This window comes from Orbicella faveolata, unplaced genomic scaffold, assembly GCF_042242905.1.
Source record: "Orbicella faveolata isolate gen_17 unplaced genomic scaffold, um_ofav_v1 contig_35, whole genome shotgun sequence".
Lineage (NCBI taxonomy): Eukaryota > Metazoa > Cnidaria > Anthozoa > Scleractinia > Merulinidae > Orbicella > Orbicella faveolata.
In genome coordinates this window covers 21,807,501-21,829,625 of record NW_028301564.1, presented here as the reverse complement: position 1 = coordinate 21,829,625, position 22,125 = coordinate 21,807,501, and the positions used below count along the sequence as shown (strand labels likewise).

General features: G+C 40.0%; 1 protein-coding gene and 2 long non-coding RNA genes across 3 annotated transcripts; 1 reads left to right on the top strand and 2 right to left on the bottom strand.

Moving 5' to 3' along the window:
* Positions 1 to 2,488: 2,488 nt before the first annotated feature.
* On the top strand, positions 2,489 to 6,829 carry LOC149103755 (uncharacterized). Its single transcript, XM_089274233.1, has 5 exons — positions 2,489 to 2,534; positions 3,994 to 4,268; positions 4,824 to 4,886; positions 5,062 to 5,131; positions 5,665 to 6,829. Exons 2-5 carry the CDS (start codon positions 4,185 to 4,187, stop codon positions 5,928 to 5,930), a joined length of 483 nt encoding a protein of 160 aa, XP_089130359.1. The 5' UTR covers positions 2,489 to 2,534; positions 3,994 to 4,184; the 3' UTR covers positions 5,931 to 6,829.
* On the bottom strand, positions 3,395 to 3,876 carry LOC149103756 (uncharacterized). Its single transcript, XR_016202197.1, has 2 exons — positions 3,721 to 3,876; positions 3,395 to 3,544 (listed from the first exon to the last, which is right to left on the bottom strand). It is a non-coding gene; the product is annotated as an uncharacterized LOC149103756 (long non-coding RNA).
* Positions 6,830 to 17,545: 10,716 nt separating the features above from the next.
* LOC149103754 (uncharacterized) lies at positions 17,546 to 19,927 on the bottom strand. Its single transcript, XR_016201843.1, has 2 exons — positions 19,374 to 19,927; positions 17,546 to 18,672 (listed from the first exon to the last, which is right to left on the bottom strand). It is a non-coding gene; the product is annotated as an uncharacterized LOC149103754 (long non-coding RNA).
* Between the last annotated feature and the right edge of the window lie 2,198 nt (positions 19,928 to 22,125).

The following is a 22,125-nucleotide window of genomic DNA, read 5'->3' as shown; positions in this document are numbered from 1 at the left end:
GCGATCGTCGGTAAAAAAAAAAGGCCCATTATCTGTACATGCAACAATTACACTGCACTTTTTATGGTTTGTCTCCTTGTGGCTTAACGGCTACCAGTCGAGAGACACCCGATTCTTCTTTGATTCCTCTGAAGTCAATATCAGAACAGGATTTTTCTAGCCTCGCGCTTCGCGCGCGCTCGTGTATCGCGCTAGAGCCCGCTTATCCGCCTGTACTGCAGGCTAGGTGAGCAGAGGCACGTTTATTTAATACACGTGACTTGAAATATCAAATCACAAATGAAATGCGATATCCTGAAATGACAATAGCAATGTTGCCAGGCCATGACGTGTACCTTTAATTAGGGTTGGCGAATGGTAAATGCAAGATTTTGCGAGAAGGCGACACTAGCGTTTTTCTTTACGAGCACGAGACATTCTGACTTCTTCAATTGCGAGACCGAGACTTCAGTGTTTTAAACGGGATGTTACTAAAACTGGTAACGGGGAAAGGGGAACGGGGAACAGGGAACAGGAATGGAGAACAGGGAACGGGGACCGGAGAACGGGGAACGGGGAACGGAGAACGGGGAACGGGGAACGGGGAACGGGGAACGGGGAACGGGGAACGGGGAACGGGGAACGGGGAACGGGGAACGGGGAACCGAGAACGGGGAACGGGGAACGGGAAACGGGGAACGGGAAACGGGAAACGGGAAACGGGAAACGGGTAACAGGAAACGGGAAACGGGAACGGGAGTCTGGGAACGAGTGTACAGCGGTAACCCGCCCGAGAATTCAACATGGCGGACAAAGGAAAAGAAAAGAAACCAATTTGGGAAAAGGTAAGGAAGTGTTACGGTTGTAAACGTGAGTTTCTACAGACTGTGCCCCCAGATGACTAGTACGTTCTTGTTAAAGCAGAGTCCAATTGGTACTGGGATAAACCAAAGCACGAAATGGCGCCTGGGGAGAAAATCGAATAGGTATCACATGCCACCCCAATCGGTCAGTACAAAATGAAAGAATGCAGGTTGCACGACTGCTGACCGGGTACAAAATGCAAACTGCGGACTGGGTACAAAATACAGACAGAGAATAAAGACTGTTTTTCGTCTCCTAAAAATTATACCGAGTGTCACGCAGTCGCTTTTCCGCGGTCATCTTTCACCAACATTAGCATTATTTGGATATTCCTTTTTGTTTCTTCATATATTTTGTCTATAACAAAGCGGCCAGGCCACAGGTTATTTATCCGCTGCTTACCTGATTTGCCGGCTGACTTGCCGATCTCCGAAAGGCAGCCATGCTACCGAATGCGAAGACAGCGGACGGCCTACGTTCAAAGATGGTCATGTGTTATGTCACTTATCCTCGGTATCATATTACATGTTGCTTTCTTTAAATATTGATATGACAGCTCGCGCATAAGGTGAGAAGATATGAGAAGACTATGAAGGCTTGAAATTTTATTTAAGAACGACTGTGGCCTGACCGATTGGGGTAGCATGTGATAATATTGATTCGATTTTCTCCCCAGACGCCATTTCATGCTTTATTTATCCCAGTACCAATCGGACTCTGCTGTAACAAGAACGTACTGGTCTTCTGGGGGCACAGCCGGTGGAAACTCACGTTTACACCCGTAACACTTCCTCATATTTCCCCAAACTGTTCCCTTTTCTTTTCCTTTGTCCGCCATGTTGAAGTCTTAGGCGGGTTTCCGGTGTACACTCGTTCCCAGACTCCCGTTCCCGGTTCACCGTTCCCCGTTTCCCGTTTCCCGTATCCCCTTTCCCGTTTTCCGTTTCCCGTTCCCCGTTTCCCATTTCCCGTTCCCCGTTCCCCGTTCCCAGTTTTAGTAGCATCCTTTTAAATGCGAGTTCGAGACGTTCAGTGTCAAGACGTTCAGATGTATCCAAAAAAAAGTAAACAAACAAATCGGTACTTCGAGACTTTCCTAACCTTAGCAGAAACTCGAGACTGCGAGACGCATAAAACCGCTAGAAAACGAGACTGCGAGATCCGTGAAATTCGACAAAAATTCTGCGAGACTCTGCCATGGTTTTGAAGGACCATTCGCCACCCCTTTGATACTTTCCGAATTATTTTACGCGGGTTAACATTTTTTACGGCTAACAGTTAAAATTTTCCAATTTTTATCACGGCTAACGGCTGGATTTTTAAAAAATTGAGTGCTGACAGGAGCCATAATCGGGGACGAAGTCTCGGGATTCGTGCGCACCTATGATATGGGACAATTTTTCTATTTTTAGAACAAATTGCGCCATCCTGACGTCATATATCCGCGCGGAATCACGCACATGTCGGGGGCTCTCGCGTGGATGTTGGCACGTTGCGTGATCAAATCACGCCGAGCTTACGAGTCCGCGATTCCAGTCATCTCATTTAGCAGCGGAAAAATTCAAGATGGCGGCAACCATGAAGGGCGGATTATTCAAATTTATGCTAAATAATTTCATCTTTCGAAGAGAATTATGGGAAGTCTAAACCTGGTGGCTGAGTTGGACAAAGATGGCTGAAATACTTGTCAGGTAAGCTTCATTTTGATCTGTTTTTGAGCATTTTCCCGTTCGGTTTGGATGAATTATGTCTGTTTTTGTCCTGCAAATTTGTTATCTCAGCGGTGGTCGATATGGCAAGAATTTTTCGAAAACCTTGAATTTAGGAGCAGCAGTTGAAAATCTGAAATCATACGTTCCTGCGGACAGGAATGTTGTTTCTTTCAAAAAAGTTTTCGGTCTGGTCGCTCTGCTGGGGTGACAAAATCTTGTACGGCGTGCGTAATTTATGTAGTTTAAGAGAGGTACTAATGTGAACTTAACAAAACTTTGGACTTGATGTACTGCAAAAGCTCATTTACCGTATCTGTGGTTTTATTAGGGATCTTAAGATACGAGGACGGGAAGGCCAGGACGGCAACGGCAGTGGACGCGGGAAACTTTTGCGGGTCCCGTCGTGTCGCCAAAAACAAAATGCTTAAGATGTGCATTTTTGCAAAGGACGGCGACGTCAATAATTGGAACCTCGTACAAGCTATTCACAGAAGCAATGACATCCATTAGACTATAAAAGAGATGATAGAAATGTTATCCTATTAGGCTTAAACGATAGTGAACAGCGATGCTGAATTTCTTTTTCTTTATAAGCGAAGCAAACATCTGTCAATATTTTAATAGAGAAACCATAATTTCCGTATGAAAAAATTAAACGAACAATCTGATCGACCTGCTTCAGATGGCTTTTTACCACTAAAGCGTTTGGGAATTCTGTCGCCGAAGAATCCTGACTTTTGTTGAACGTTTCAATTTCCATCTGTAATTGTAACAAGCATTATAAAAATCAAACAAACGTTGCATCAAATTCTGGGTAGTATAAAAACAACAACTAAACATCAGTTTGAAAATGTGTATTTTATTTGCTCGATAGATGCTCCATGGCATTCATTCTTACAACAATTTATCAACTATACTTACACTGTTGTATTCTCAATGCATAGAGTTTGTATTGAGCTTGCACACTCGTGATAGCGTCTGCACAGTGGCTGCAGAAACACAAACGAACAGACGAGGAATATTTTTACTCACATTTTCGTATCTCAGCGTAGTATTCTACACTACAATCACGAAAACTGTGAACGCTATAAACATTTCTATCATATAACTGAAAATAAAGTCGATTGGAACAGTTATCGGGGCAAAACAAGTGCAAAATACTCACGTCTTCGATACGACGGCTAGTCGGGCGAAATGGCGTCCTCGACGAGATGAGGACATTCTCGTCCCCAGTGCTACGCGTCTCAAAATGTCGTCGACCGTTTCTCCGACCACGTGACCAAAAGAAACGGAGGCTCTGGGGACGAGAATGAGATGAGGACGGCAGAGAGATTAGACGAGAGTTCTCGTGCGCATGCCCGGTTGAGTCAATTTACTTCCGGTAGCCGTCCTAGCTCGTCCCGTCCTGGTATCTTAAGGTGCCTATTTGCTTATGCAGGTAGACAGGTGTCCCTGATTTTACAAATCCACAATCAAGAATCTTTCAAGAGATGTCTTTTGGGATTAGCCAACAAGTACATGGGACGTGATTAAAGAGAACTGGAAATGGCAAGGTAAGGAGGACATCGTCGTGTGTCAACAAGAACTGTAAACAAAAGCAGATTTCCAATTGGGGAATACAAATATGCTATGAGAAACTTGAAAGCAAATTACTTGTTGGAGTGCAAGTCATTACAAAAAGAGAAGGAAAAGTTGGATTCTGTTTTGGATGAGGTCAGTCTCATGAATTTATGTGTCTACAGTGTCAGATATATGTAAAGTTAATGTCTTATTTTTCCTGGGACACTGAAGAAGATGCTGTAACTTTTTTTTCTCGAGAAGCTTGATTGCAGCCATATTAAAGTACTGAGCAATTCAGAACTTTCACATGCCCCCCTTCCCCCTCCCCCACCTGAGGCATTCTAATTTTTTGAGTTGTTCCTGCTGGCTGCTGCTGATGTTCAAATGCAGCACTTTATGTTCATAAGAGGGGTTCAAATGCCCCTATTCCTGGAACTTGGCAAAGCATGATGGACCCATGATGGAAAATTCCCAAGGAGATTTTTAATGAATCATTTTTCAAATGATGTAGACAGCTTTAGCAGGCCTCCGTAACACTACAAAGGACACATTTTCTCTCCTTAAATTCCCCCAACATCTCAATCTTTATCATGATTTTCACAAAGCCCAGGCAATTTGGCACTCGGTGGGGATATATATTGCAGGACAGCAATGGTCATTTAATTATTTTATCTGAGTTTCTTATTGATGTACTTTTTACTGACCTAGAAACGAGAGGTCAGTGATGCATATTCAAAGGAAAAGACAAAGTTGAACTTGGCATCCAGGAAGGTAAAATATTGAAATGAGAATATATGGACGGCCAATGTCCGATGACCGACTTTTATTTTATAGTGTTTGGTACTGAAAACATTTGCCAAGATATGTATGTCTAAATAACATGCCTTGGTTGATAACTGATCATTGTGTATAGATTTCTACTCATGCTCTTGCCCTCTGTACACAGCTGAAGAGGATTCAAGAGAAAGAAGCTGCACTATCTTCTACCAAACGACAGCTAGCACCAGAAACAATAAGTAAGGATATATACATTTGTTTTATTATGAACAGCTTGGCAACACTTTGTTTAAATATTTATTTATTGTATGTCAAGTTTAGGTGTGAGACCCCTTGATGAGCTCTTAGGGCAAACAGTATTTAAATCTATTTCAATGAAAAACAAAACATAGGTAGAGTGTGTGACTCTGTTTATAGCTATTCTCTCCCTAGTTGCCCTACAGAAGTGGGGATATAAATGCCAAAATTGGTAATAATTGTTTCCATTGTTTAAACTTGATTTGTTGAAGTTTTGGATGTGTAGTATTTTAGTATTTATTTGAAATAGTGTTTCACTGAGGTATTCAGGACTTTCGATCAAGATGGGCTAACCTCAAGTTGTACTGTTTATTACTGTAACTTCAATTAAAATCAAATCTATGCATTCACAGTTTCACAACTTACACTGTGACCGAGGTAAATATTAATATTGAGGTCAGTGGTGTTTTTCTCTTGTGTGCCTTAGGTGACTATAAGTCAGAATTTACCGGTTATAGGAAACATTAATACACAGGGAAGAGAAAAATACTTAAAAGGCAGCGTGAACCTAGTCAAATCAGTGATACAAATTCAGAAGTACTTACAGTTCCCAAGACCGAGATTTCAAGCAGACGCAGAAAGGAGGAAACTCTGGAGAGCTGTAAAGAGGTTCATGGAGGCACCTCAGATAACAAAAAGCCTGCCTTGGATGGCATGTGGGTTACTTTAGTAAACAAAGCCTCACCTAAACAGCTTATTGATTATGTTGCAAATTCCAGCAAAGTTGTAAATAAGTGCTAGGATCAGTTGTTAAATCCTCTGTTGAAGGCTTTGAAATCAGTAATGATAACTCCCTACGCAGTGTAAAAGTACTTTATAGTAATGACAGGGGATTAATTAAGATTTCTGACAGGAGGGCATACGGATTTAGCAGTCGGGCACATAAATGGGAAGGGCATTAAGTCAAAAAACACATGAAACGGACACCGGCTACTACAGCAAGTCGTTTTTTTATCCGTCGCACGGAGAGAATAAATTTTGGGAGTGAATCTTAACAGTAAAACTTAGACTACGAGCAGTCCCTATTTAATTTTCTTGTAGTCGTGGAACGAAAAAAAAATTCGCCTTGCCTCGCCTCCAGCTTTCGCGTGTCCTTATTTTTTTCTTTCGCTCCAATCTCAACGGACTAAAAGAAAAATACGGTTTGCTCGTAGTATATCTAAAACTCGACTTTTCGAACAATAAATTAGCAATTGACGGCACAAGCAGCAGCATGTCTGTGTCTGTGAGTAATATTCAAGCTTATATTTCCGTGCGAACTGGTTTGTTGTTTACATAAAACTGAAACTTGAAACTCATGTAACGGGGAAGAGAAATTGGTCACGTGCTAGGCAACCAGTTAAAAAGTTGAGCCGATTGTTCAATCCTTTCTTCGAATTTTGTGTAAAATTGAAAAGGTTTATTTATATAAAATAATTTGAAATGATTCGGACCTTTGCTATAAATTCGCCTTGAACAAGAGGGTTCGATTTTTACACGTGTTAAACATTGTTGTTTACAAATCACCTGTACAACGATAATAAGCTTATAATTAATCGGGTCTTTGAAAATATTTCACTCTTCACTGAACATGAATAACAATCGTTCGTTGCCTTCTTTTTTTGAACAAAAAATCTAGAACATTTTGTCTATACAAAGTATTTTGAAATGTTTCGACTCTATACATGAAATCGCCTTGAACAAGAGAGTTCGATATTCGCATGTGTCAAACACTGCTTAATCATATTTAAAAATCTTGACACTACGATAATAAACTTAACTGGGTGTTGAAAAGATTTCACTCTTCACTGAGCATGAAGTTAGCCATTCAACATTCCGAAAAGAAATGGTTAAATCACTACTTACCTCTTGACTTTTTCTCAGGCGGAGGTCGAAGAGGAAAACATCGCGCGATCGTTCTTTTGCCGGTAGCCATCGCAATTCTGGGAGATTTCAAGATGGGTTTTCATGTAGACCGTCAATCAATTTTCCTTTTGCAATGAATCATGGGGCGATACATGAGCAGTGTCAAGGAAGGAATAAGACAAGGAGATTTTCTTTTTTTTAAATGAACTTCAGTTTTATTTTTGGGAAGGCACATGCAGAAATCAAAGAAAAGCAACTTGCATTCAAGTTTTATTCACAAAAGCCGCATTGAAAGCCCAGAGTTGAACAGCCGGGCAAAGTTGTGCTCACAGGCGGTCAATTTGCCCGGTGCCCGACCCTTAATGAATCCACTAATGGTTTGCTTAGTAAAGAAAAGTACAAAGCAATAAGGTCCAATTTGTCCATGTCTTGTAGTACTACTAGGAAGCGAAGAAAAGCAATTCAACTACTTAAAGGTGCACGGATCCCTAAGCTGTTGACTTACGATAAAGTCAAGCAGTATATTGAAAGTAACTGGAATGTAGCCAAAGTTCATGATCTATCTGAGTTGTATTATGACTTAGATGAAAGTGAGCATGTGAATGGGGCTTATAGAGAGCTTACTGATCGTTTACTTGAACTGGCAGACCTCTTTATTTTTATTGATGAATCTTTAGGTGAAAATTCACACCTCATGCATTTTGGTGAGGAGAGGTATCATTTTCACGTGGCACGTGGTGTCGACGGGGCACCTTTTGGTAAGGATGATGAAGCCACAGCGTGACTTCTATCGTTTATTAACAGTGGAACCCACATTACCAGTGAAAAAGAAAATTTGTTTTATTGAGCTCTTAAGCGTCTGTGCAGAATAGATTTCATGTTTCTGTCACAGTGGTTGTAAGATGTTAAGTGACCAAATCACTCAGTATAGTTTTGCAATAATTTACTACCCACATTTTCAGTGTACTGTATGGTTATTCAGAGATTAGGACAGTGGGTGTCCCATTTACTATTTAATTGCAAACTTACTGTTTTGTGCCTTTTTTCAATTAGCACAAATCATTAATATCACTCTTAAGGTTGACTGTTATTAAAAATGTGTTATTTAACACTGTTTGAAACTTGTCAATTTCCTCATTGGTAATAAAAGTTAATGACAAGTGTGGTCCAGTCTCGTTTTTTAACCAAACATCTTTAATGAATCCAACTCATTCTTACTTAACATAACAGCACAGTTATGAACTGGCATATTCTCTCTAATCATTTTTCATCATATGGACTTGAAAAAATAATTATATCAATTTTTCATCTGGAGTGGCATGGATAATTCAGATGATGCCTGATGCTGGGGCTCAAGGTTAAGTAAAAATGCAAAGCACTGCATGGATGTTTTTTTTGTTTGTTTGTTTTAAGCCGGTATTTTGCAGCCTCCTTTGCAACCATCGTTTGTTTATGCTACCCACCCCCCCCCCCTCCCCCACTTTGTTGGAAGTGAGCATGTTGTGCCTTCAAGTTGGTTCTTGAGAAGGGCATTTGTCTTCCCAGGGGGGTGGGGGACCCCATATAAAACAGATGGAAAATATGCTAGTCCCCCAGGATTCTTTTTACACTAACCATAAACAGACCAGGTATTACAACAATGTTACATAGACCTACAGGTCAATAAAAGCTGAGTCAATGTTTTGTCACAAGTACATTGTGCACATAATGATATCAATTAACTCAACAACCTTCACTGTTTATTCAATTCAAAGTAAACTGAGGCACCCCCAGTCGGTTGTAATGTCCATATCTGGTCTTGACCTGCAGCATTTCCAGTGTTTTAGAGTAGTAATAGGTGGCAGGGTGAGCTAGATTAATAATGACCCTACTGTAAGAGTTATCTTTTTCCATTTTAAACATCATGGCATCTTCTTTAATGCATTTCGCGTACTTGTTGGTTAATCCCAAAAGAAATCTTTTGAAAGATTCTTCATTGTGGAATTGAATTTCTCCTATGTTCTTAGTATTTTTTGTCAACACGCCGCCAGTCTCCTCTGTAAGTGAAGCGGTTTTGAAACAGCGGAACACTTCCAATGGCATATGTCGCTTTAACCTGACGGTCCAAGGAGCTGAGCCATTTGTTTTTCGCCTCAGCTTGTGCACAATGCTTTTGTTCCATTGGATGACTGACCTCGATAACATACGGGATGGTTGAGCAAGATGAAACTTGTACCCTTTCTCCGGGGCAAACGTATGCTTTTTTACAACCGCTCTAGTCAGTTCCCTCAGTTCTCCACCAATCTCCTGATTTAATTTCTTCTTTGAGCCACTAGACGCATTAACAACCTCGTCTACCACACGATGAACTGCCACAACAAATTCCGCCATCTTGGAAATTCGACTTGCTGCTGCGCGGTAGACCGCTGAGACCTGGATCAGTGCAGGCTACATTTCCGAAATGATCGAAAATGGAAGCGGGGGAGCTCGGCGTGAATGGTGAGAGTTGAGAGATTCTCTTTCGTATTTTTCACAGCGATGGCAGGGAATACAAACCAGGGCGCTTATTTGTAGTTTTATGCTCTGAGCTAACGGAAAAGGTGGGTTTTTCAGGGTCGAAAACAAGACTTCAGTCTCGCGCTGGGAATGAATAATAAGATCTGCTCACGCCAGTTGTAAGCTTACGCGTATGTTTTTGCGTTTGTTCTGACTTAAGAATATAGCAAGATAACTCTCTACTCTGGTATCGAGTTAATTTGTGAGTTTCTCAGACAATGGTTCATCATGACAAAAACCTGTTTTGATGGTTTCTTATTGTTTCTGCTTGTTTGGTGAGTTTGCAAAAGTTTTTGAAAGGAAAGTCTGACGCGTACAATTAGCTCATTTGCATAGTGCAGCTCGTGCACTTTCAAGTCCGAGTCGGTGTTTTCAATTGTCAACAAATCTTGACAAAGATTTCTTTCGTTATCTTTTGTGCTGAGATGCTGTAACAAATTTCACGAACGCAAAAAAGGCTACTAACATCATGTGTGTTTCTTCAACATAAGCATAGTGAAGTTTTACACTGCGAAAATGAAAATAGACAAGGAGTTTTGATAACTCGATCAACAAAATCGAAATCGTTATTCCAAGTTGATTAAAGAAAGCGTCATCTTAACTTTGCTGATTATTTCTGCTTTATTTACATATTTTCAGCTTAGCTTTTAATATGTTCTCAAACATTTATCAATCTTAAACATATTTAAAAACTATACAGTTATTGTTTGAGTTCGATGTACGCTTTCACACGAAAGTGCGGCGGAAGTACAATTTGTCATGTTTACTGACTGTACAAAACACGCATCGGCGGGCGCTCTCGTTCACCGACAACAGAGAATTTACTGGATTTTTACACGAATAAAACTGAGCAGTATCTACGGACGTAAAGTTATTGGGTCTTGATGAAACATCAAGTGTTGCTTACAATTCAAGCGAAACTCAAACTAGCAATTGTTTTGTTTTACTTTTCGGTCGCGATAGACTGACAAATTCCTCGCAAGCGTGTGGCAAGAGGAGGTTGGAAACTATGAAGTCCTGAAGCTCTGCTATATCTAAATATATCCAGCTAGTTTTTTACTGCGTAATGGAAAAGCTGTTAACCTTCAACATATCTGAATTTTAATGTGGAGTAATGTACAGCTCATGTAAAAGAAGCATCCGTCGGAACACAACTTGGTCAGCGACATATATAAGCTTACAGCGGAACATACCTAAATTCGACACTGTCTTACTTCACTCAAACTGGAGCAGCTTACGACGAATTAAGCAAAATTCCTGCAGACATAAACGCGTTGAGTTGTGGGCCAAAAACATGAAAAATTTCGGGAATTTCGGACGCCATTTTCCCCGCGCGACATCCGTAAAAATCCTCGCAGCATGTACGCGCGTGTGCCGTAGGCGATGGCGCAATTTCCTCTAAAAATAGAATTATTGTCCCATATCATGGGGACAACCCCAATACTAGAAATGGCGCGCGCTTACGGTCTCCGTCCCCGATTATGGCTCCTGGTGCTGAGGCTTATATTTCGTTCGACTGAAAAAATCGGAAAAGCGATCATGGCGGGTAAAAAAAAGGCCCATAATCTGTACATGCAACAATTACGCTACACTGTTCATTGTGGCTTAACGGCTACCAATCGAGAGACACTCGATTCTTCTTTGATTCCTCTGAAGTCAAACGGAGGTTTACCATCTCGGTTTGAGTACGGATAATATCTCTCCAAACGCTCCTCGGTTACAAGCTTGGGATCAAAAACACCGTGTGTTGTAGACCAAAGAACTTTCAGAAGGCTCTCTATGCTTTCAAAAACGACTTGTGTGCTTAGCGTGTCGTAACTCTCAATGATATGAAACCCCTCTAAGGAACAGTATTGCTCAATCTTAGGCCTCTCTTCGCAGTGATACATCTCATAAATTTCCTCAGCATTCTCGGGATTGAGTTCCTTGTAAGCACTGGATAAAAAAGGAAAAAGATAACCATTGTACTGGATGGCTATTTTACCTCCACGTTTTAGACTTTTAAACATATTCTTGAAGACTTCCTGTTTGTCAGGGATCCAGTGGATGATGTGGTTACTGAAAATTATGTCGTACGACTTCGACCCAATCTCTGAGAAGTTTGAAGCGCTTCCTTCCACAAATGAGAGATTCTTGACTTCACCATAAGACTGCTGAGCCAGTAGAAGTCGTTCCTTGTCAGGATCAACACCTACAACCTTTCCCTCGGGTCCTACAAGCTCAGCCAGGTATGCAGACAGCTCTCCAGTACCGCAGCCTATATCCAAGATGGCGTCGCCAGCTTGAGGACAAACATCGGTTTCAATGAACATTTGGCCGCTCACCTTTTGAAGGGAGAGCGAACTCTGTTTGTAACCCTCTGCCGCGATGTTGCTGGACGTTTTAGCCTTCTTTCTTGTTTTAAATTTATATATAGAGAGTCTCTTCGAGTTCTTGGCGTTAGGTTTATTACTCGGGCTCCGAGTCTTGATCCCAGGAGCCCAGGCGTTCCATGCGTAGAGAGTGGAAACTGGGGACGAGAGTTATTGTGTGATCGCTTTTCGCGAACGACGAAGTTTACGATAACTGCGGAAATTCTCGGGTGCACAGTGGCTAATTTTCATTGCCAATAAGCGGACCAGGGACGGGGCACAAGCCTGCTAAAATTTGCGTATCTGGATCATCCACCAGAAAGTGACGTCACATCCGGTTTAAACTTAATAGCGTTTCGATTGGGGAAGATTTTCCTCTATTTGCAAACCATCAGGTTCGTGTCCTTTCATACTGAGGATAGAAAGATGTTGCAGGCACATTTCTTCGACTTTTTAAGTAAAACTTTCGGCAAAAGAGAACAGTTAAGTATTGTTTTGAAGGAAAATAACGGAGAGCCTTTTGTCATCGAATGGCGGATTTTACACATTTACAAGACTGGTGTTGTTCCGACTTTTGGTTCTTATTGTTCGTGATTCGGTGATAACACTAAGTGCAATAGCCTATAATGTTAACAACAACCTGGATGAAGTATTGCTGGCCATAGTTTGCACTGTGCACTACGGGAACATGTTTAACAGAAGCCGTTTTTTTCAACAACACAGTTGAAGCTCTGTATCCACGAGCGTGTGGTGGAAAATCGTATACGCAAGGTTAGTATCCCATTTCTGTATCTCTTGTTGAATACCTGTTTTTCTCTGTAAGAAAAAATCTATGTTGAGAGCTAGAGTTCATTGTAAATGCGTGCTTTGGGGATATCAGATTTCCCAGAAAAGATCAACAAAGGGGTGAAGCAGTCTAGATGAGCAGAAATAATTTCCTTCAGTCACCCAATGGTTAATTGTACATTCCTCTGTATTGTCTGCACTGCAGTACTGGCCTGGGGATCAACTTCTTTGGGCAGTTCAAAAAGAGGGGGGTTGGCCTGTTTAGGGTTAGCTCCCAATGGTATGGTATATCCTCACCTCTTAATTTTACCCCCACTCTTGATAGGTACCCACTTCTGCTGTGACCGGTTGGGTGGGGGGGGGGGGGGGGCAGGGGCTACTCCCTTATATGCACTATATAGGTATGTGTGGCCCCAAAGGGTATGGTTTTTCAGCCGTTTTGGTCATAATAGGGTATGGATTTTGGCCACTTTGGTCTTAAATAAGGTATGGGTTTTGTACTCTAGTCTTGAATTGGGTAATGCTGTTTAGGAGCTACTTTTTTCATCATTATTGATAAGACCATAAACAAAAGGCCATCAAAAATTATGTTTAGGGCAACTGTGTCAGCGGCAACGGTTGTAAATAGGTTGTCAAATTTTTGGTCAGGTCATAACTAGGGTAGGGAAAATCGCAGATTTTGGTGATCAATAGAGTAAGGGTTTTGGGAAGCGGGCCACACACCCTCACCAAATTTTTCTGGTAGTACCCTCCCCCCCTCCCTCCCGGGTACTGTAGAGTGGTTCATATATAAATGCTGGACAGAATTCAAATTTTATCTTGTAATTAAATAACCTGTAAATTATTATCTTCTCTCTTTCTATTCAACAATTGGACTATGACGTCAATACTTCTTTGAGGTGATAGTTTGAGGCTGTATCAACCGTATTATCACCTGATGGGAATCTTGAGCTCGGAATCCAATAATATTGTTAAGTAGAATTGCATGATTTACCATTGTTTCTCTATCAAACTTCATACTTGGGTGCAATCATACAATCTGAAATTCTCATATTTGTAGGACTTCATAATTAGTTAAATTCAACTATTTTGAGATTTTAAAGTTATGTTCTTTATCAAATTAACTCAACAAGAGATGCTGTGAGAACACAGGCCACTAGTGGTTGTTTACACAGCTTTTTTTTAGTTCTTCCAAAGATCTATTTTCAACACCCCATCTTCTGTTAATCTGGTAGGGATACAATGTAGCTCTGTAGCAACAGGACCTTTGTTCATTATTTGATCAATGTTTAAATGGCATCTACCTTCCATCTCATAAAGAAAAAATGAAAAATGGTTCTCATATGCATGTATCAAATAATTCACAAAGGTCAGTTGTGATTGCTCCATTGTGGGTGGGCTGAAAGTTCTAGCTTGGTTTGATCTTAAAGTGATTGTTTACCATTAATTCCCCGCACATTTGGCTGAATTTGACCCTGCATGGTTATTCAGTATATTGTTATTATTGATTATTGAATAATCAAATGTGCAAATATCCCTCTTTGTTTGAGTTTCCCTCAGTCATTCAATCACAGTGTGTTTTGCCGAGTTAATTTTCTCTTCTTTGTAAATTGATATTTTTGCTTTAAATTTTAAATCTAGGCATCATGTGACACTCACCATGCCAAGGGTTGTCCTGGTTAGCCGAGTCATAGTGTTTAAATAAAGAAAAGTTGTCCTGCTTGCCAGGGTGCCAAGGCGTGACATGAGCCAAGACGAGACAACTCACCCACCCCTGTTGTCTTGTGGGCAAGACGGGCTCATGATCCTAAATGTAATAGAAAATGAATATAGGATAGAAAATGGAATATCTCTTGTCAGCTCTGGGCCCAAGTTGTGTGTTGTCCAACTGATTATGCAAACTATACTTCCAAAATATTTATGGGTAGGTGTTTGAGAGGATCATCTTATATGTTCATCATAACAGTGGAACCCTGCGTTATGGCCACCCCATTCACACAGCCACCTTGTTATTATGGCCACTTTATTCTGGGTCGAAATTTAAAGAACCCCTCTAATATGGCCACACTGTTAATATGGTCAGAGTTTTGTGGCCCATGGGCAACTGGATTAACAGAGTTCCACTGTAATCTAAAATTGTCAATGTTGGTTGTTTGTAAAATATTTGTACCTCACAGAGGTGAAAATGAATTTTGAGCTATTACCCACAAAACAAAATTCTTTACCGTACATTTTAGGAGTGATGTACGCAATTTACAATAGGCATCAGGTATCACTTTGATAGTGAAGTCCCATAACTCTATTCTTTGGAGATTGGTTATCCCCTATCTTTGATATTACCAAGGCTGATATCTCTATTATCATGTCATCAAAGCCATAATATTTTGATGCCTACTGTACCAAAAACAGTTTCCTTAAGCAGTTACAACGGTCCTCCTTTAGGAGACCAAAATAGTACTTTCTGCCAGGTGCTTTATAAAAGTATAACCCTTTTAGAAGCCTTCACAAAGTAATATCAGCTGCTAACAATTTTTATGCGGCTGATTTAAATTTTGTAATAATTCATACTGAACTGGCCCAGGTTTAATATACATTTTGTTGCATTTAGTTCACATATTTTCAGTTAAAGGAGAAGGTCGCTCCAAAAAGCTTACTCTTTTTGTCTTCACTTATAGCAAGTGAATATTCAGCTTTTCCACTCACCAAAGTTTCAGCCTCTGAAGTGCCTGCTATCCTTAAGAAATTCATCTCGAAAGAAGAGACTTTGGAGGCCGCCATTTTGCAACTGTCTTGGCAGCCAGACCGTGTTTATGTGATGTCATTCAGTGCAACTTGAAATTGGCGGGAATGAGGAGAACCTGCAATTGACTTGCATCTTTCACAAGGTCATGCAATTATCCACTTCACTATCTTCAATGCTATCATTACGGAATTTGGAGCATGTTTGGCTCAAAATAATATGGCTCAAGAGCAGCCATAACCCAGAGTGGTCATCAAAAGGCTTGTCAGAAGCCATTAGGACAAAATCTCTCAGAAGGAATGACATCACGAAAACACAGCTTGGCCGCTGAGTACTGTTCAAAATTTGGCAACAATATTCGAATTGTGGGTTTCTTTGGAAGTGAACACCATTAGGAAAACCTACACTTAAGAGGCTGAAACTTCTGTGAGTGGCTAACCTTAAAGTGCAATGTTTTATTGACAAAAAATATACGTTTTTGGAGTGACCTTCTCATTTAAATACACACATTAAGACTTAACTCAGTAGCAAGGTACCTCTTGTATGACCAGTAACAGTACATTGTTTACATATGTATCCAAAAAACCAAAATACATATTGTCCAAAACTCAGTCATGTTAGTAGTGTTAGTGTCTAATGAATACCTGCAAAGAGCTAATTTTACAATCATTCTTGCAACTCTCCTCAATGTTGTGGGATTTTCCCACCTGCCATTTACATCATCCAGTACCCCAGACAAGTTTTGCACTATTATCCAGATACAAGGGACCATAGGCTCCTAGGGACAGTACTTTAAAAGTGCTATTATGGTGAAATTCGCAGATGTTCTCGATAATATGAGCTTAACAGTTTTGCTACCATGGCAACATACTGGGTTTCAACCTTCTCTGATATAGGCTTTTCTGGCCACCTTTGGCTTTCCATTTTGATATTTGCCAATGGTGCCTCATCTGCATGATCCAACAAGCATATTAATATGTAAGGTCGAAGTTGTGGCCTCAGGTTAGAGGGAACTGGAAAAGAGTGAGTTGCCATGGGAAAATACAGGCTGTAATTATAATTTTAATAGCCATAGGTGTGTTTCCAGTAGAACTATAAGCCTACCAACTTGATGTAATATTGGGTTGAGTGTATGACATCATCAGTAACCTCATTTGCATATTTTACACATTTTTCAAACTTAAATATCTTTGGAACTGATGCAGATATTTGCGAAAGGTTAACAGCATTTTTAATCTTTTGTGGAATTCTGTGTGACACACCTACAAATTCCGACTCAAGGGGTAAAAGTTGAATGCACGTTAAAGCATTGAGTTGAATTTATGCTGTTGGCAAAAGTTTACTGTAAGGCGTTGAAGAGAATTTTGGAGGGGAATTTGGTGAGGTTATTGAATTGACACAGGTTGGTTTAATTTGTCATTGCTTTTGTTATTATCGTCTATATTTTTGAGGCAGAGTGGTTGTTGGCAAAAGCAAAACTGGCAATGTCCTCACTGACCTGTGTTTAGGTGCTTTTAGGTTTTTGTCTCTGAACATGTAGAGTAATACACTGTCTTTACAATAGACCATATGGATATTAATAGCATAGTTATTTTAATATCCTCATGCCAAAATTATAGTAATTTTATGGCTCAATTTCTACCTCTGCTTTAATTTGTTTATACCAGTTTATTTTTTTTAAACCAGTTTAATGTCATTAAAGGGGAAGGGGGAATCTGAGAACAATAATAAATTAGCCCAACAAATATGAATAAATTTGCAATGATTGCTCTCATGGTCTAGTGGAGATGAAGTGGACCAAAAGGTCAGAGATCTGATGTTTGAATCTAGGTCTGTCTGTACAAAATAAAAAAAAAAGATTGTATTGTAGTATGGGAGTATTATGGTAAGTTATGTTGGGGGGTTGATATGGGATCCTGGCTGTACTGTTGTAGGGTAGGAATAGGGACTGAGGGGTGGGTGGTGTGCTTGTGATTCTTTTCAAGAACCACTCTGAAAGTGAAAACAAACTGGTTTGAAAAATTTACGGCAGAGGTAAAAATTATACATTATATCTTGTTTTTCTTAGGTGGTAAATCAGCAAATACCCACAAGAGAAATACAAACAAGAGAAGCACTTTATTTCTCTTCTTAATCAGTGTTCTTCTGAATTCCTATTGTTAAAGTAAATTACTTTTTCTGTTGAGATAACATTTTTACACTGGACTATTCCTCTGAAACCCTTACTAACAAAATAATCATTGCTAACGAAAATTGTACTTTTTACGATAACTGTAGAAATTGTTGTGCGCTCATTGGCTAATTTTCATCGTCAATAAGCAGACCTGTAGGCACATAAATTTATAATTTAAGAGATGTGTCAATGAGCGAGAGTGTACAATTTGGCAATGAATTCGTTATTTTAAAAAAACAAATTGATGTCAGTTTTTCCTGTGTTTGCGGATGAGTGTTTGAGTGTATGCTATCGCCCTGTGGATCCACAGCAGCTGTAACAACATTATGACCAAATTCATGATCAATAATGTTCAAGAGAGATGCATGAAAAACTGACGTCAATTTGTTAAACTGAAAAAGATCCGGTTGTTGGTCTTTTTGTGACTGATGGAGGTCTCTAAAAGTTCTCAGTTGTCATTTAAGTTTAGTCACTGACTGTCATTTATGTTTGTATTTTCTGACTTAGGAGGTTACCTCCTGGCATATACACCCCACACTGGCATACAATCCCTTGATTTAGATGATGCTGAACCTGCTTTTCCCATTTTTAACCTACATGTAAGAGGGCCAGTGGACTTGTCCAAATGTGATTTTTTTACTGATAATGCAAATCATAATAAAGATACAAAGCCTCTCTGGTGTGATTTCTTCCTTGACAGTGAAGTGCAACCTATCCAATAGTTGCATTCTGTAAAAGGTTTACGAAAATTATAAAATATAGGAGCTCCTCTGAAAGAATAGTTTGTTGTTTTTTTTCTGTTCATTTTTTTCATTGAACATTTATGTTTTCCTAATAAGCAGTTTCTTCACAACACATTTTAAGAGGTATTCTACATAGTTTTTAATGGGGAAGCTCCATCTCAAGGTCCAACCCCTTAATACTGAATCCCTTTTCGTAACCCTTAACATTGAAAGAGTGATGAATCAAAATAATAATTGAACTCTATAGGAGAGAATTGTCAGAATTGCTAGTGTTCTCTCATTCCCTGGGACTGAAATGTCTTGATGTAACCTTGTATAGAGAAAGCACATTCAAAATAAGGCAAAATGTATGAGTAACCTTTCAAAATAAGCTGCAATGAAGATAGTTAGGGATTAAAAGACAAGGAACTTGGTCAGCAAACAAGGCAAATGAAAGGAATTGAAGAAATGAAAGGTGCATGCACGCTTGACCTCATAAGATCCGGGGGGTATTGAAACCTTATAGCGTCGCTGACACTCAACACTATTGAAACGGAAAAATACATTAGATTATAACTGGAAAAAAAAAAAAAACACGAGATACCCAAATTACTGAATCGCCCATAAGAATATCTTCCTGTTTATTTTAAGGGGTTCACGGCCTGCCTATGTTAAAGGAAGCGTTTAGCAATTAAGGAATTGCCAAGGGAAAAGTTAAGATAACGTGTTCAAGGTTCTTAACCAATCGTAACAGAATTTATAACACCAGTTTGAGTCACAAGCAAGAACATTAATTTGCGCTAGTGTCGATCGGCAAGAAAGTTCCGCCGCGTTGTGTGTGGGTCTATTCCTGCAGTGTGATACGATTTAATACCACCTCTATATTACTCTCGAGTGTTTGTCAAGGGTAAATTTGAAAAAATGGGCTTCTGTTAAATAGGTTCTCCCACGTCTAGAAAACTGACATTGCGCTTTTCTATTAGTGTAATGCCTACCTAAGAGAATAGGATATTTGAATTGAGTGCAACTTACCTAGAATTCATTATTTCCACGCAAACGATGACTCCTTTGGAATTCAGCGAAGAAACGACGACATTTCGTAAAAACACGCCTTCAAAACAGCGTATTTTTGAATAAATAATTATTCTGTTCCTCAAACAAACGATATGGCGAGGAAGAAGACAAAATTTTGTTTATCATGGCCAAAAAAAACGTTAGAAATATCCCGCCGATTACGAAACATTGCCATTTTACTTACCGAGAGGGGTGTCTGGAAAACCCGAATAGCGAATAGTCCCGAATAGTGCGAATAGTGGCGAACAGTCGCGAAAAGTGGCGAATTGTGACGAATAGTCATCAATAGCCACCGCTTTAGATCTAATATCCAGCGTTTATTAATTATCCAAATAAGCAACAGAATTTCAGTGAATTTATTACCTTTTCTTCTCCGGACTCAGACTAGTAGGCTGTCTATCGCCGACATTAAGAAAACAGAAAACACAAGGATAACCTAATTTATAACATAACTAAAGGTAAGCGCGCGCTGTGATTGGTTAATTTAGCGTCTACTATTTGCCCATGGGTGCTGCTGACGTGTGCTAATGTTTACAAAGCAAATCTTTTGACAGACATTGTTTCCAAAGTAATGGCCGACGTCCTTCTGCCAGAAATGCGAAACTGTCTTCAAAGTTGTCTGAATATGAAACTTTATCGAGTTACTGGTGTGCAGTCGGTTGTCATGAATGAATTTTCGCGCGCTTGTTTTCTCTTGTCATGTAAGACTACACGAACATTTTTTTGTGATGTAGCTCAATAAAAGGACTTCTGTTGTTCCAATGACTCAATGTTATGTTTTAAAACAAATGGTAAACGCCATAGCGTGCACTATTGAGTTATGGATGCACTTGGGAGGTTTGCTAAGCACTCAAGAAGCTAGAGTCGCACGAGGCTATGGCCTCGTGCGACTCTTACGCTTCTTTCGTGCTTAGCAACCTCCCGCGTCCATCCATAACTCAATAGTGCACGCTACGGCCTTTACCATTTGTTAAAAAGAGTCAAAAGACGTATTTACGCTTTTGCAGCGGTTAAAACAGAAGAAATTACGTTTAGAAACACCTTTTGTCCTGATAAGCGTCTGTGCTTTTTAGCGGAAAAATCCCATCCTAAGTTGCTATGAGGTTGACTGCGCGATACTGGGTACCCTATTTGTTACTATTTGCCACTATTTGCCACTATTCGCCACTATTCGAGACTGTTCGCCACTATTCGCACTATTCGTACTATTCGCTATTCGCTCTTCGGGACTATTCGCTGTTCGCGACTATTCGCTATTCGGGTTTTCCAGACACCCTACTGAGAGAACGATTATGTCGCATTCAAATTTGATTTTGCCGCTCAGCCCACTTTTTTACCGGATGTGACGTCACTTTTTGGTGGATGATCCAAACACAAAAAAAGTGCCAGGCGTCGCAGAGTGTCCTCCCCCGCCCCTGAAGCGGACAGACACTTGAAATTTGAATTTATAATTTATGCGATGCGTCAACGATTAAGAGCGGACAATTAATTATTGTAAAAAACAAATTGATGTCAGTTTTTCATGCCTCTGTGCTGTTATTGACAATGAATGTCGTCATAACATTTACCTAGAGGATGCACAGCTACTTTGACAATGTTATGACGAAATTCATGATCAATAACATGACAGACGCATGAAAAACTGAGCGTTAGATTTCTTTGGGAGGAGCGTTGCGTGACATCCCAAAAAACGGCTGCGAAGGAGACTACGCTAATAGTAGTATTGACTTTGTTCTGACATGCTTAGTTACTAGGCCTCTTTTGGCGAATTCTGGCAAATTTAGCGATAAACAGGACAGCGCTCTTGCAGACTATCTCCACGCCAGCGTGATGTTGCAGTACAATAAGCGCTCATATTGACTTGGGTATACTATTCTTATCCATGTTTATTCAAGCAATTATTGGGGCTGAAAGAACTCAGAACTGTCAAGACAAGTTGATTTACTTCGTGGCTTGATACTTTCAACGTTATAGTTCGCTATAGTTAAATCAAGAGAGTACTATATTCTTTTGGTTCAGTCAGTATAGACAAGTGTGATCGTTAAGTCGTTGGAGGCATTTTACAAACGGTTCAGAGATTCGAGCAGCTAATTTGGACAGCTGAGGGCCGAGACAAACTGCCATAAAACACAAATAAATTGACAACAATAGTTTATTTGAAAAACATCATAATCTAGTGTCGTTATTGCGCACCTATATGTACAGAATATACCTCATTTTGTGAGCATAATTTCGGAAATCGGGAACATAATTTGGGAATTCTGGCATAATTCTGGCATAATTAGGCAAAATTTCGAGCACTGCTAGTAGCATAATATGCCACTTTTAGGAGCACAATTCGCCAAGGGTAGATGGCCGCGGCCGCTTAATAGAGGTGGCCGATTAATAGGGGTTTCATTTACAATATTTTACTGGCAATAATTTCAGGACTTTGATAACTGCCCGCTTAAGAGCAGTTCGACTGTAATACCATCGTTTGATTGACCCTATACCAGAAGCAAGTTCATGGGGGTACCCCTTAGAACATTTGGTGAGGGTACAGGTGTACCCTCCAGACCCCCCAACTTTCAAAACTGTTGCGCAATTTGTAAAACGTCTCTAAATTTATGACTGGTTTTCACTGGCAGTGTAGTCGTAGTCGGAGTCATAAATTATCAGAGGCTCAGAGTGATACGAACTAGTGAAAATCAACCAAGACGGTTCGTTTTGA

Coding starts and splice junctions, on each gene's coding strand:
- LOC149103755 (XM_089274233.1), top strand. CDS start 4,185: ATGAGAAACTTGAAAGCAAATTACTTGTTGGAGTGCAAGTCATTACAA. Junction 4,887..5,061: donor TGAACTTGGCATCCAGGAAG/GTAAAATATTGA, acceptor CTCTGTACACAG/CTGAAGAGGATTCAAGAGAA. Junction 5,132..5,664: donor GCTAGCACCAGAAACAATAA/GTAAGGATATAT, acceptor ATTAATACACAG/GGAAGAGAAAAATACTTAAA.